At 40.9% G+C, this 15,988-nt stretch overlaps 1 protein-coding gene and 1 long non-coding RNA gene across 2 annotated transcripts in view; one reads left to right on the forward strand and one right to left on the reverse strand.

The window, feature by feature from the left end:
- Positions 1-3,677: 3,677 nt before the first annotated feature.
- Positions 3,678-10,622, reverse strand: LOC125481066. Its single transcript, XR_007261182.1, has 3 exons — positions 10,463-10,622; positions 9,672-9,753; positions 3,678-3,855 (listed from the first exon to the last, which is right to left on the reverse strand). It is a non-coding gene; the product is annotated as an uncharacterized LOC125481066 (long non-coding RNA).
- A 4,867-nt stretch (positions 10,623-15,489) lies between these two features.
- LOC109932465 (histone H1-like) overlaps positions 15,490-15,988 on the forward strand; it is a 2,411-nt gene continuing 1,912 nt past the window's right edge. Inside the window, exon 1 of the mRNA XM_048592186.1 lies at positions 15,490-15,984. Coding sequence (XP_048448143.1) covers positions 15,508-15,984 — 477 coding nt within the window. The 5' untranslated portion in view covers positions 15,490-15,507. The remainder of the gene's footprint in view (positions 15,985-15,988) is intronic.

The raw sequence follows: 15,988 nt of genomic DNA on the forward strand, positions 1-15,988 counted from the left end.
TTTCTGCTCAGTGAATGTGTGTAGTTACAAAGTGAACCTGTCAGGTTGTGCTGTGGGAGACAGACTGTTATGATCATTCTGTTCATGACAGTTTCCGCTGTGTGAATATGTGAGTGTAGATATCTACCTGGACCTTTCAGTTTCTGATTTGTGAATGTATGAGTGCAGTTTTAATTTGTACCTGTCAGTTTCTGCTCTGTGAATCTGAGAGTGCAGTTGTCAACCTAGTCCACACAGTTTATGTTCTGTGAATGAATGCAGTTATCTATCTGTCTCTGTTATGTGAATGTATGAGTCCATCATCAATCTGTACCTGTCAGTTAATGCAATTGGAATGAGACAGTGTAGTTATCACCCTGTACCTGTCAGTTTGTCAGACTTGAATATGACAGTGTTGTTATTCATTGATGCCTCTCATTTTATGTAACATGAATGTGAAAGTGCCGTTATCAGTCCATACTATTCACTTTCTGCTGTGTGAATGTGTGAGTTCATTCTCAGTTTCTGCTATGTCAATATGACAGTTTAGTTATCAATCTGTACCTGTCAGTTTCTGTGAGATGAATTTGTGAGTGCAGTTTTCAATATGTAACAATGAGGTTCTGCTCTGTGAATACTTGAGTGTAGTCATAAATCTATACCTGTCAGTTTATGCTATGTGAAACTGGGAGTGTTATCATCAACCTGTTCCTGTCAGTTTCTGGTAAGTGGGTACCTGAGTATAGATATCCTTCTCTTCCTGTCAGTTTCTACTCAGTGAATGTGTTTCTGAAATTATCAGTCTATCCATGACACTGTTTTGCTACCGGAATGTTTAGTTATCAATCTGTATCTGTCAGTTTTAGTTCTGAGAGTCTGAAAGCGTAGTTATTAAGGGTTGTAATTCATATGGATCAGGTACTCAACTACAATAGCAATCATCCCAATACCCACAAACGGAGCTGCATCAAAACCCTGTTCAAGTGAGCCACAACACACTGTCACACCCAGAGCTGTGTAAAGCCAAGGAAGAACAATGATAGTGTCTTTAGAAGTGACGGTTACCCGAAAAGTGTCGTCGCCGATACCTACAAAACAGATGACAACAGGAAGACACAACACGTCCAGAGACACTAGTCACTCTGCCATACATTAAAGACATATCAGAAAAGACCACCAGATTACACCGCCCAGTAGGAATCATGGTAGCCCACAAACCGACAGCTACTGATGAGAATAAAGGATCCAACAGCCACGACTGACAGAACCAATGTTATTTACAAGATATTATGAAAAGACTGCCATAAACATTACATAGGGCAAACCGGTAGGAAACTAGCCATCAGGATTCATAAACACCAACTAGCTACCAAGAGACATGACCAACTATCACTCATCTCAATGTACATGGACAAAGAGGGACACCAATTTGACTGGGACAATGTAGCCATCCTAGGACAAGCCAACCAAAGACACGCACCAGAATTCCTGGAGGCTGGCACTCAAACTGGAACTCCATTAATAAACATGTCAAGCTGGACACCATATACTAAGAGAAAAATCCAGAAGTGATGCCACCCACCCCAGCAAACCGATAACACTCCCAGTTTCACATAGCATAAACTGACAGGTATAGATTTATGACTACACTCAAGTATTCACAGAGCAGAACCTCATTGATACATATTGAAACAGCAAGGAGGACAGAACACCACTGCTTCACTGGAGGTGCACTGATGATGTTACATAGTGTGGTGACGAAACGTCTGTGAACAAACTTACAAGCTTGGTGAGCAAGTCAACAACAGCATAGTTATTAATCTGACCCTGACAGTAACTGCAATGCAAACGTGACAGCAATTATCAACTTGTATCTGTCAGTTTCTGCAATTTTGAATGTCACTGTTATCAATCTCTGTCAGTTTCTACTTGGTGGCCGCGTGAGTGCAGTTATCAATAAGGACCTGTCAGATTCTGCTCTGTGAATATGACAGTAGTTATCAAACTGTACCTGTCAGTTTATGCCATGTGAAACTGGGAAGGCTGGCTCCAGCACCTGCAGTTCTTGCTATCTCCAAGGTTATTTTCAATCTATTCCTGTCAATTTCTTCGATGTGGAAATGTGCATGTACAGCAACTTGTATCTAAAAGTTTCTTCTCTGTCAATTTTCAAGTAAAGTTATCAATATGTACCTGTGAGAATCTACTTTGTGAATATTTGAGTATAAATATCAAACTGTGCCTGTCAGTATTTTTTTAAATCTGTGGATATGAAAGTGCAGTTATCCATCTGTACCCATCACTTTATGCTCTGTGAAATTGCGAGTGTTATCATCAATATGTTCCTGCCAGTTTCTGCTATGTGGATATGTGAGTTTTGTTATTAATCTGTTTATGTTCACACATGAACACACAACGCGAATATTTGAGTGCTGTTATCAATCTGTACCTGTCTTTTTCTGCTCTGTGAGTCTGAGAATTTGGTTATTCATCTTTAACTATTAGTTTCTGCGATGTGAATATACAAATGTTGTTATTAATTTGTAACTGTCAGTTTCCTCTACATGAATATGTGAATGTAGTTATCCATTTCTACCTGTCATTCTCGACTATATGGGTATACAAACATGATCATCAAACTGTCCCTATCAGTATCTGCACTGTGAATGTTTAAATGCATTTATAAACCTTTTCCAGTCAGTTTCTATGTTGTGCATATGGAAATATAGTTATTAATCTCTCTGTGTCAGATTCTGCTCAGTGAATATGAGAGTATAGTTATCAAACTGTACCTGTCAGTTTATGCCATGTGAAACTGGGTGTGTTTTATGAATCTTTTCGTATCAGTTTCGGCTTTGTGAACATGAGAGTGTAGTTATCTAGTCATAGAGTCATACAGCGGGAAAACAGACCCTTTGTTCCAACAGTCCATGCTGACCACAGGTATCAATTTCATTCTTTTCCTTTCAGCATCTACTCGTTGCACGTGAATGAGATTTCTAATGTGCTGCCAATCTAAATTAAAGGCAGGTACTGGTCTAAGTCACACTGTCCTTTTGTATACGTCTCCTTGTCTTTCCAGTTCTGCATCTGATACCCTTTATGAGGTGGGATTAATGTATTACAAATTTTCTTATGTTAAGTAAGTGTGGACATACTTCTGCCATAGTCAGTCGCTCAACAAGATTGAGAGTGTGGTTAAAGTTAGTTTTCATCAGCATCGGGCTAGCAGTCAGCATGGGATCCATTCAGTCTCTGGTATTATGTGGCAATGTGCTCCTCATTCTTTGTCATTGTATTTCACAGTACATGAGTTTCATGTTGTGTTGAACATGTAGCTTGCAGGAACTGCTGGAGTTTTTCATTGTTCACATCTCTGCTGCGCAAAATGAATGAGATTTTACCCAATGCCATATGTATCAGATCCTTTAAATGAAACTGGATGTGCTTATACCTTTGTCAGTCTCTGACCCTGTAGATGCCGTACACTTTATGATGGTAATTTTTGTTCTGGATTGGTCAGTTTCTCATCTGAATGTGTATTTCAAATCTATTCCTTCTATAACAAGGTCATTATATGAGTGTTTCTTCAATCTATTTCCAATAATCTCTGGTTTTCTGTCTGTATCTGTTCATGTCACTGTTTGATTTCCTTTTTGGTCCATTTAACAACAACATTTTTATTCAGTACGTTTGTATGAGATGTTTGCTGTTTTTTAATTTGTACTTTCTACAAAAGAAATTGATACATGAGTTACATGTCCAAGTCTAAGACAAGGTGAGATATTTGGAGGCATATTTAATCTGGATTTCAATTTACTTCTTGGGCTGTTTCAGGAGAATTCATCGTGGATCATGTAATAGCTTCAGTATTTTCTAACATAGAAAACAAGACTACTTTACTTTATGCCAAGCTGATACCACATACTTAATCTTAAAGGAATGTACTCACATACTGGGATTGAAGTTTTTCACTCTCACCCTGTCCTGTTAATGATTAATGAAAAGCTAGCTCTCCCATCCATATGATCTTTGACAGTAAAGACATTTTGGTGTTTTTGCCTGGGGCTCTACTAACCTGGCAGCATCTCTGTGCTTTGTCAATTATTCTGTACCCACTGTGTATTGGCACCATCTCACTGCACTCTTTGTTGTGTCAGAAAATCAGTTTCCTCAAGTCCTTAATTGCATGAATAAGGAGAATAACTGGTGCAGCCTATTTGGTCTTCTCTGTTACTCGTTTCTTCCATTCACTTGTACAATTTATGCATTTGGGAATTACTTCTCTATCCGTCAGTATGTGCTATTCAATGGGACTGCAGGTTTCAGTCTGTTGTTCTTAAAAATTGGACAGACCGTCAACACAGACCAGCCTGATTATTTTGTGAAGAACTTGGAAACTAAAATTTAATACTCAGGAGGGCTGCTCTCTGTTGTGTAAATTCTCAGATTTCATATGAGAGTTTTTTGAAAAGAGCTGTTGTAATGAAACAAGATAGACAGCCACACTCGATTGATCCTGTTTCAATCTTCCTGCATTGTGTTACTGAGCAGTTTAAATGTTTCCTGTAAATTGGAGAACCATTTACCACAATGGGAGAGGACAGAGTTTTCAGGTCATCTCTCCTGTAGTGAATGGGAAACAGCCTAAGTTCTTCAGTTGTTTGTGCCTGTAGCATTCATAGGCAAATGAAAATGCAAGACATTGCAATAGTAATGAGTCTGTGCTTTTCTTTAGAGTTGAGGAGGGAAAAGCAATGGACCTTTGCAACTGCTATATTGCAGAGTCTAACCAGCAGTGGTGATATCAAGGGACATCTTCAAGATGATACTAGTATTGTTTAACATTGCATAGTGACATACGTTTTGCAAGACTGCTGAAGTAAAAGGTATTAATTTAATATGTTATTGCCAAAAGGAAAGTGCAATGAACAAATCAACTGCATTGCAGCTGACTGACCACAATGTTCCTTGTGCAGGAAAGAAAATTGGCTTATTTACTTCTATTTGATTTTGTGGCTCAGACATTACCCTCTCTATGTGGGGAGGAAGAAGACAGTACTTTTGTCTTCTGTCATGCAGTGGAGAAACTGGAACAGTCAAATTAAATTTACTGAAGAATAAACATTGTTGAAATCTCCTGGCAAAAAAAAAAGAGAATATTTACATATCTACGTAATTTGGCTAAATCTTTCTTTCTCCACTGTTTTGAAGAATGGCTTTTTAATTATGCTGCTTTTTTGAGAAAATGGCATCTAGTTTTCTAGTGTATTTGATGTAATACTTCATAGGGAGTGTCAAGAGGAACACAGGGCTATTTGAACAAAATTTAAGCTAATTTGAAAAGAAAAAGTCCATGATTATAAAGTCCTCTTGCTTAGGACAGAATAAAAGAAAAATCTATTCCTGCTCGGTGACAAACTTGAGAACTATCCGGTGATAAAGGTAGGGATGGTAGTTCCTCTGCCACCATGATATATTTATGGAAATTGAATGCTGGCTGAATGGATGTAGAATTGTTGGCTGGTTGTTTCTAACCGGTACAGACTCTGAGAGAAAGGACTGTTTGCTGTGCTGCAGATGTCTATGACTATATATGTATGAGTGGTAATCATTTTGTATATATCATTTTCTGTTACCTGGAGTTTAAATGGAACTCCATAGCTGTTAGTCCTTGCATCATATCTGCAGTTATGGTGTTTGCGTTTTGAACTAATTCTGAATCAGTCACTACCTGTGTCTGTCAGTCCATCCACATGGAGACAAAGCAGAGTTAATATTGCAGGTCCTGTGACACTTCTTCAGTACAGAGGTTGAACTTCAGAACACTCGTTTCTCTTCACAGATGCTGCCAGACTTGCTGAGTTTTTGCAGCAATTTCTACTTTTGTTTCTGATTTCTATCATCTGCAGTTCCTTGGTTTTTCTATTTGGCAGGCTTTGGCACAGAAAATGTGTTTGGAATTCACATCATTTATTTGTTGTGTTTATGTGTGGGATTAATATTTAGCAAAGGAGCAATTCTGTCCTGACCAGTAATTGGTAAACTAAACTTAAGTGCCATTCATCCTTTATTTTGGTGCAATGTCTGCAACGAGAATGTTCAATTGTGTTTGTGCAATTATTATTCTATCCCTCATAGTTTCTGCTCTGTGAATGTGTGCTTTCGTTATCAAAAAATACCTGTCAGTTTCTACTTGGGGAATGTGAGAGCACTGTTTTTAATTTGTATCTGTCAGCTTTGGTTTTGTGAATAATTGTGTGTAGTTATTGATCTGTACCTGTCAGAGCTGTCATGTGAAGATGTGAATGTGGTCACTAATCTGTCCCTCTCAGTTTCTGCTGTGTAATATGTGAGTTTAGTCATCAATCTGTAGCCGTCACTTCCTGCTTCGTGAATGCGGGGCTGTATTATGAATATGTCTAAGGGTCCTGAATAGATTGGGTCATGGATACTGTGGTTGGTTCGCTTGCCGAGCTGGTTGATTCATTTGCAGATGTTTCATTACCCTGCTGGGTAACACCATCGGAAGCTGCATTGATGATGTTACCCAGCAGGGTAATGAAATCTTTGCAAACTGACGAACCAGCTCCGCAAGCAAACCAACCACAGTGTTATGAAAATGTACCTGTCAAATTCTTTTGTGAATATCCAAGTGTCGTTATCAACTCTCTATGTTGATGCTTTTTCCTTCTGTAACATGTGCATGCATTTATCAATCTCTACCAGTCAGTTTTTTGCAGTCTGAATGTGTGTGCAATTATCATTCTGTCCCTGTCATTTTCCGATATGCGAATATGAGAGTGTACTTACCACGATGTGCGTGTCAGTTTCTTCCCTATGGCCGTGTGAGTGTATTTACCCATTTGTCCCAGTCAGATCCTGCCCTGTAAATCTGAGTGACTAGTTATTAACCTATACCTGTCACTAACGGGTTTGTGAATGTGTGAATGCATTTGTCATTCTCTCCCTGTCAAGTTTCTGCTGTGTGAATGTGCAAGTGAAGTCCTTAACCTGTGACTGTCAGTTTCAGTCGAATATTGCACTTTTAGAAGTTGCAGGTTTTCTTTGATGTTCAAATATCTGCTCCTCAACACAAATCAGATTTTACTTGCTGCCAAATGTGTAAGTGAAACTGTTAGTGTTTTTACCATTGTATGTCTCTGGCAGTGTGCCTGCGGGTTGAGTACATTCCACAATATTCAGGCTATGGTACAGTTTAAATTTTATTCTGGGATTGGTCAGTGTCTGGTCTCAATGTGTTTAGAGTTTAGTGTTCATTTTCTTCGCAAGTTCACTGTTCGAGACATTCTTAATTGTATAGTCATCAACCTTGGTTATCTGCTTGAATGTATGTTTTTTCTGTATCTTATTTGATTTCCTTCTGTCCCATTTAATAACAAACTTTATATTCAGTAGTTGTGTATCAGATGGGTTCTGCTTTTCAGTTTATAGTTCTGTGCAAACAAATTCAATGGCAATATAGGTTTCAATCTGAAACTTGTCCTGATATGCAATTCCTCCAGTTTATACAAAAGGAGTTGATACTCCAATTGCCTCTCTAAGTCAAAGAGATGGTGAGACATTTGGAGGTGCAATTAATATCCTCTTCAATTTATTTCTTGGAGCAGTTCATGAGAATTCTGTCACAAAATTCAACAGTTTTTTCCGATGGAGTGAACAAATGATATTTAGTTTATGACCACGGCAATTACCATGGATTTAAATGCATGGGGATTGAATTACTTAGCTCACATTCTGTTCTGTTTGTCTCTTATCATGAAAAGCTAGCTCTCTAATCTGAAATCCATGAGGAGAAATCACTTTGAATGTTACACGTTCTGAGGCTTGCAGTGTACATGATCTTCATGGCTGTTAGATGTGTCGGGATAGTGTATGTATTTGCAACTCATTGTAAATCACTGTGCATGCGTGTGTGCGCGCGCGCGGGAGTGTGTGCGTATGAGTGTGCAGGGGAGAGAGAGAGAGACAGAGACAGAGAGAGAGAGAGAGAGAGAGAACACGTGCACTCAGTAAGCATTCTCTGTCAGGCTTTGGCACAGGATGTGTGTGTTTAAAAGTCACATTATTTAATTGTTCTGTCTCTGCCTGGGACATGTATTGGTCAAACGTATAATACTGTCCTGCTCAGTTACTGATGTGAATGTTTCCGTCCATATCTGTACTCAGTACCTACTTCACATATGGTTGGTGTAACTATGCAATGGCATGAACTAATTATTCACCTTAACAAGGTGCACTAAGCATTCCTTCAGTGATATAGGAAAGCCTCCAGAGACTAACTACCTTCTCTATTCTCTATTTGAATCTTTTCCCTAATGCTTTTAGTGATTTTGTATTTTATTATGTATGTATATTTATAGATTTCAACACAATTATCTGAAGAATGTTTAACTAGAATCTATTTCTTAATACTGTGAATAATTTCAAAGAAACAACTAATCGCTGCAAAATGGTGTGATCTGCTGTTTTCATGACTGTCTAGGCTGACTGTCTTTTGGGATGATTCACACTCCTTGCCCTAACTAACTCTGTTCACCTAAAGGGACAACATCCTTTCATTAATGAGATTGGAATCAATTACGACCGTAATTTAATGAACGTGTTTGATCCTGTCGTACTTATGTGAACCATAATCCTATTAGTTCATCTGTTTGTTATTGCAGGAGTTTACTATCCCGTTCAATGTTTGTTCCAAATCTTCAAACTGTCTCTAACAAATGTTCTTGCAGTTGTTGTTTGTGCAATGCTCCCTTTTTCCTCAGAATAACCTCTTCTCAAAAGTTTTATTCTTTATTCATTCACAGTATGAGGGTGTTGCTGACTAGGCTCGCATTTATTGCCTGTCCCTAATTGCCCAGAGGGCAGTTCAGAGTCAACCACATTGCTGTGGGTCGGGAGTCACATGTAGGCCAGACAAGGTAAGGATGGCAGTTTCCTTCCCCCAAGGACATGAGTGAACCAGATTTTTTTTTTTCCTGACAACAGACAATGGATTTATTGTCATCATTAGATTCTTAATTCCAGATGTTTATTGAATTCAAATTCCACCATCTGCTGTGGCGGTATTCGAACCAGGTCCCCAGAGTGTTGTCTGGTCTCTGGATTAACAGTCCACTGATAATACCACTAAGTCAATGCCTCCCAGATCCGGTGGCCTTTGTTCAGAACTGAGGAAGCGTACCAGGCCTGAAACGTTAACTCCGATTTCTCGTCACAGATGCTGCCAGACCTGCTGAGCTTTTCCAGAATCTTCTGTCTATTATTTTTGTCTTCCTCAGTCACTGATAACTTCAAAAGTTTCCTTCCATGTCTGTACTCAATATCCAGTCCATATATGGTCATTGTAACAATGTAACAACTTGATCTATTCATATACCTTAATTGTAACTTTAAAAATGCCCTTACTTAACATGCATTCAATGCAATTAGAGTGTATATTTGTAATGAAGATTCAATCTATCCCTCTTCAAATGCTGTGAATGACAACGGGCTTTCAAAGATGAACTTTACTGGAACTGCACTGGTTTATCGAGAAGAAAAAAATTTGTATTTTGTTGGTGGTGTTTGACCCTTGGATTGAATATATCTATCTGGAAATTGAGCTCAATGCAAATCTTAGCTCTGTGTCTGTGGAAAGTAAATTCTCCACTCTGACATTGCTAACATACCTGCTGTTTGGTAGGAGCAGCTGGTCACACTTGGTCCTGTACAGTGGAAATATGACATTGTCTTGGCCCATCAAATATTTGCCTGGAGGAAGACAGAACAGAATTCTCCTGTAAATCAACATCCAACGAGTTTGAAAATATTAAAACTGATCAATGCAAAATTTAATTAATACTCATAATACTTCCTTGTTTTAAAGCCAACAATTCAAACAGAGAAGCGTCTGGCTCCATCATGAACCTGAGCTGCTCCTAGTCTCTTTCTTTTTGCGAAATTCTAAAACAATTTACTAAGATACAAAAACTAACCAACACCTGCACGGTCCATGAATTGAATACTTACACAGTTCAATACCCAGCTCCCAATACACTACCTATTTGAGGGAAGAACAACACGCACTATTCTAAAAAACAAACGAGAGTTTTAAACCAGCGAGTGCTGTATTTATACTTTACACGATTAACACATTTGTATGTACTGTGACTTCTTTACGATTCAATGCCAATTGACAACAAACAACATGAAACAGAAGCTGACGGTGAATTACCATCAGCGTTTGGAGGATTAAATATCACAAGAATGACCACCCAAGCAGCTTCTTGCCGCTGTGTCTCCCTCAGCAGGCCCATACACAGCCCGAGAAAGGCCTCTCTCTTCCCCGCCAGGCCGCTCACTCTAAGTTCCGGGACCAGTTCCTGCTCCGCTCGGCCTCTTACAAACAGCCCCCGGTTCTCCCTGAACTGAGCCCGAATCAATGCCGCTGTCGGAACCCCCCTCTGTGTCCCGGACTCACATTGCGATGCGCTGCTGGAAGGAGCCTGCTGTTCCCTCGCTTCCCTGGACGCTGGTCTCTCCATTGCGGACTGTTTCAAACAAATCTCTTCCACTCACTGAATAAATGCTCCTCAATGGCAGCGCTGGGGGAGGGCCTAACGCATGCGCTCCTCCAGTCAGCAACAAGCAGCTTTGGGGGCCGGGCCAGCATCGCGCATGCGTTGCTTTTCTCAATGAGTCCCAGAAACAAACATCAATTGGTCATTTCCCCAATTCCCTTTACTCCCAGCTTGAGCAAAGCAAATGGGGCTGTGGGGGAAAGGGCAGAGAACGTTTCAAGCTGGGGCATTGGCCTTTTCTGAAGCTCCAATGGAGATCATTCCCGGGTCATGTTAATAACTTACATTCTGATGGACAAGCTGTGAAGTTGACGGCCATTCGGCCCTTTAATGTGCTTCACCATTCAATAACATCACGTCGGATCTCAGGTTAACTGTAGTATTCAATCCTGCTGACCTCCGTTTCATTTTAACTCTGTCAAAATAACATACAGACCGATGGAACAAATGGGATATTCTTACGAAGGCAGAATGTAACTGTTGGAGGGAGTCTTGCGGCGCGGTGGTAGTGTCCCTATTTCTGGGTCAGGAGGACCGTGCTAAACTTACACCCGGACCAGAGGTGTGCAATAACATCTCCGGAACGAGATGCAAATACCAGTTTCGAGTAGATGACTGATTTTATTCTCAGGAATACTGCAGACAGAAACCTTGTGATGAACGGGATACTTCAACAATAGACCCCAAATGTTCTTGTTTACTCACTCCTGGGACGTGGATGTCGCTGGCTGGTCCCAACATTTATTGCCCGTCCCTAGTTTCCTCCCTTGAGAAGGTGGTGCTGAGCCGCCTTCCAGAACAGTTGAATCCATGTACTGCCCACATTGCCGTTAGTAGGGAGTTCCAGGGTCTTGATCCAGCGACAGTGAAGGAAAGGGGATATATTTCTAAGTTAGGATGGTGGGTGGCTTGGATGGGAATTTGCCCAATATCAAGGTAGTGTTCCTCCACATCGGCTGCCCAAATCCTTTTAAATGGATGTATTCGTGAGTACGGAAGGTGCTCTTTTGACAGTTTACAAAACTGTCGTGTAAGAGGGCTATTTAACATAATTTTTGATCCAAGGAAGAGGCGTACAAATTGAGAAGAAAAAGAACTGGAAAGAAAATAAAAGTCCCTGAAGCTGGGGAAAATTTCAAAATTAGGAAAGAAGGAATAAACAAATGCATTGATTATGAATGAGAAAATGTGGAAAAGAGCAAGTTTGCAGAAGCCATTAAAAACTAACTGTTAATGTATTGATAAATATGTAAAAGGAGGTTGGAAATAAAACTAGGTTGGTAAACACAAATGCGTGTCACTTACAATCAAAAAGGGGGGAGTCCTTTGTGAGGAATAAAAAATGGCTACCCAACTGAATATTTACTGTTGTTCTATGTTCACACAGGACGACACACATAACACACCAGGAATGTTGAGGAAATCAGAGTTTAGTGAGAGGGAGAAACTGAATCAAGTCAGTATTATTCAGTAAATTGTGTTGCGAATATTGATAGGATTGAAGGCTGGGAAATACCAGTGACTGATAATTTATGTCCCAGAGCTCTTAGACATAGTGGATGTATTGCTGGTGATGTTCCAAACCTTTATAGGCGCTACAATAATTTCCAAAGATTGGAGGGTAGCTAATATAAGCAATCTATTTGTAAAGGGAGTGTAGAGATAAAACTTGGAATTTTAGACCAGGGGAAAAAAAAAGATTTTATTGCAGATAATTGGGATAAAATGTCAGGATCAGACAGAGTCAGCATGGATTTGAAAGATCTGTTCCTCTGTTGTAATGTTCTATGTTCCCAGCCTGACAAATCTACTGGAGTAGAGATGATAAAGCAGAGGTGTTAATTTTAATTTACAAAAACTTTTTAACAAAATCCCACATAAGATATTGGCATGTTAACATCAAGGAACTGGGATTGGTGCAGCGCATTCAGAATCATTAAAAAAAAAAACTAGCTGGATAATAGGAAACACATAGAGGGAATGCATGGATCTTTTTCTCAATGGCAAGAATCAATTTTAGGATCAAAGCTCTTCACCATATATTCACAGTGATTTAGATGAGGGAACCAAATGTAATATCTCCAGATTTCACAATGACACAAAATTGGTTGGATGGTCAGTTCTGAAAGAGGATGCATTGCTTGTGAAGAAGTCGAGTCAGTGGGCAAATGCATATCAGACACTGTATAATGTGTATAAATGTAGGGTTATCCACTTTGGTAACAAAATAAAAGGAAGGGAGGTCATTTTCTGAATGTCGATAAATGGACACAGTGAAATTTGCAACGAGACCTGGGTGTCCTCATACACTAATCACTGAAAGTAAGCATGTAGGTGCAGCAGGCAGTGAGGAAGACGAGAGGTATGTTGGCCTTTGTGGAAAGAGGATTTGAGTACAGGAGAAATGGTGAATTGTGACAATTTAACAGGGCATCTGTGAGACAACACTTAGAATACTGAGAGCAGGTTTGGCCTCCTTATCTGAGGAAGGATGGTATTACTATGAAGGTAGTTTCAACAGGCAGATTACTGGGATGGAAGGATAGGTTGAATTGGTTGTGAATATATGTGCTGAAATTCAGAAGAATGAGGGATTCTCTTAGAAATCTATAAGACACTAACAGACCTAGAAAGTATAAATGCAAGAAGAATATTCCTGTTGGTAGGAGTCATATTTTTAGGAGAAAGGATAGGCCAATCAGGGCTGAGAAGGTGAGAGTCTGCTTCATTCAGAAAGTGGTGATCTTGTGGAATTCTCTGCCACAGAAATCAGCCACGTTCAACCCATTGTATGATTTCAATATGGTGTTGGTGTAGCACTTGTGGCCAAAGGCCCGAAACGTTAGCCTTCCTGCTCCTCTGATGCTGCTTGGCCTGCTGTGTTCATCCAGCTCAACACCTTGTTATCTCAGATTCTCCAGCATCTGCGGTTCCTACTATCTCGGAATCAAGGTATAATTGGCTTAATGGGAAGAGCCAGAGAGTGAAGATGGAGGGTTGCTTTTTGGACCGTAGGCCTGTCAACCTGTGGTGTTCCAGAGGGATTGGTATTGGGTCCTCTTTTGCTTGTCATTATATAAATGATTTGAATGAGAATATAGAAGGCATGGTAAACAAATTTGTGGTTGATAGCAAAGTTAGTAGCATAGTAGGAAGTGGAGAAGGTTTCCGAAGATTACAAATGGTTCTTGATCAATTACCTCGATGGGCTGCAAAATGACAGATAGAATTCAATCTGGATGAATGCAACATTTTCCATTTTGGAGCAACATACAAAGGTAGGCCTTGTACGATTAATGGGAGGGACTTGGTAGTGTTGTTGGACAGAGGGACCTGTCCTGTTGAAGTCTGCATCACATCTAAACAGCTGGTAAAGAAGGCATGCTTGCCTTCATTGCACAGTCCTTTGAGTTTATGAGGTGGGAAGTCACATTGAAGTTCTAAGGGTCTTTGGTGAGGCCACGTCTGGAATACTGTGACCAGTTCTTGTTGGACATTTAGAGGAAAGATATTATTAAGCTGGAGAGGGTTCAAAAGAGATTCACCAATAATTTGCCATGTGTGTGAGGTTTGAGTTACAAAGAAAGGATGGATAGGTTGGGACGTTTTTCACTGGAGCATAGAATGTTGAGGGGTCATCTTATAGAAGTTTATAAAATAATGAGGGGGTGAGACAGAGTGGATGGTCGTTGTCCTTTGCCTGGGATGGGATGGGGGGGAGGTGGGGGAGGGGGGAGTGGAAGTGAAGACCAGGGTGGACATTTTTAATGTGACAGGAGAGAGATTTTAAAACAAAGACACGAGGGTTTTTTTTTACATCGAGCATGGACGCATGAGGAATGAACTTCCTGACGAAATTGTCTCTATGGCTACAATTATAACATTAAAACGACATTTGGATAAGTACATAAATAAGAAAGAAAATAGGCCAGGGACAGGTAGGTGGAACTCGTTTAGGTTGGCATTATATTCGGCATGTAATGGTTGGACCGAAGGTTCTGCATCCTTGCTGAATGACTCTATATGAGAGAAAAACTGACACAGGCTATTGAGTTGGATGATCTGCCATTTTCATGATGAGTGGGAGGAGAGGTTTGAAGGGCCGATTGGTTAGGTCCAGGTGCTATTATTTATGTTTCTATGGCTGTTTATTCCCAGAACCGATGTTGAGTATTGTCCCCGGAATGAAAAATACTGATCTGGGTGAGCAAACTTCAAACCAGATGATTGGCTCTTGCAGCTGAATCTGGAGAAGAGCGAATCTCCGGCGCACAGGCCTCTGAGAGTTTAACAGTTACTGAGGAGAAAAACTACAACTAACTCCCTGGATGTCGGAACAAAGGCTTACATTTGGCGATATTTCTGGCCTGTGACTGTGTGGATGTGAATATTGAGTCAGAGAGACTGTCGGAAAAGGGCGGGCGGGTGAGTCTAACGTAACTGTGTTTGTGTGTACGCTCATATCATGATATTCCTGAATCTCTCTTTGCAAATCAAAAATATTTTCAATTCAAGTTATTCCCCTGCTCCCCCACTAAACCCCAAAGGTAGAATTCAAGGCAGTGTATTTGTTGATTTTAAGATTTCAGTCTAACAGTGACGACAATGTCAGCGCTCAACTCAGAGAGCGCGATCAGTGCAGCAGAAAAATGCTTTAAACTCGACAACGGAGCCGTCAATTCGAGTGAAAACATTTTGGCCGCAAACCTGCCCGTGTCAGGGTCAGGAACGATCAAGCCTGGCTATCTGGAGATGTGGAATTGCAGAGGAATTGGAGAGTTTCTGCCGAGAGAGAAACACAGAGAGGCAGCAGGAGCAGGGAGCTGAGGGCAGGTTGTCTCCGCGCCGTCCGCTCGCTGCCTCTAAGTTGCTCAGTGCCGCCACCAGCAGCTTCATTGCTGACCCAGGTCAGTCTGACTTAGAGATTCAGCGCAGAGTTCTCGACATGAGCGACAGTGCAGCCGCCGAAACGGCTCCTCCAGCTTCCGCCATCACCAAACCCAAGATTCCCAAGAAGAAGAAGGCGGCGTCTCCCAGGAAAAAACCAGCCGGTCCCGGGTTGGGCGAGCGGATTGTGAAGATTGTCGGCGAGAGCAGCGGTCGGAAGGGGACGTCTCTGGCCGCTATAAAGAAGGCGCTGCAGAGAACCGAGGTCAATGTGGAGAAGCAAAATGCACAGATCAGGGGAGCTATCAAGAGGTGTCTGGCGAAAGGCTCCCTGGTTATGGTCAAGGGCCAGGGCGTCTCCGGCTCCTTCAAACTCCCTAAGAATCCAGTCAAGACAAAAGTGGGAAAGAAGGCGAAACCAGCAGTATCCGCCAAGAAACCAGCCGTGAAGAAAACAACGGCCAAGAAGGTGACAGCGAAGAAATCCCCAGCCAAGAAAGCGGCCGTCAAGAAGGCAGCAACGCCGAAAAAAGCGGTGA

This window comes from Rhincodon typus, unplaced genomic scaffold (genome assembly GCF_021869965.1).
Source record: "Rhincodon typus isolate 14 unplaced genomic scaffold, sRhiTyp1.1 hic_rhity00000761, whole genome shotgun sequence".
NCBI lineage: Eukaryota > Metazoa > Chordata > Chondrichthyes > Orectolobiformes > Rhincodontidae > Rhincodon > Rhincodon typus.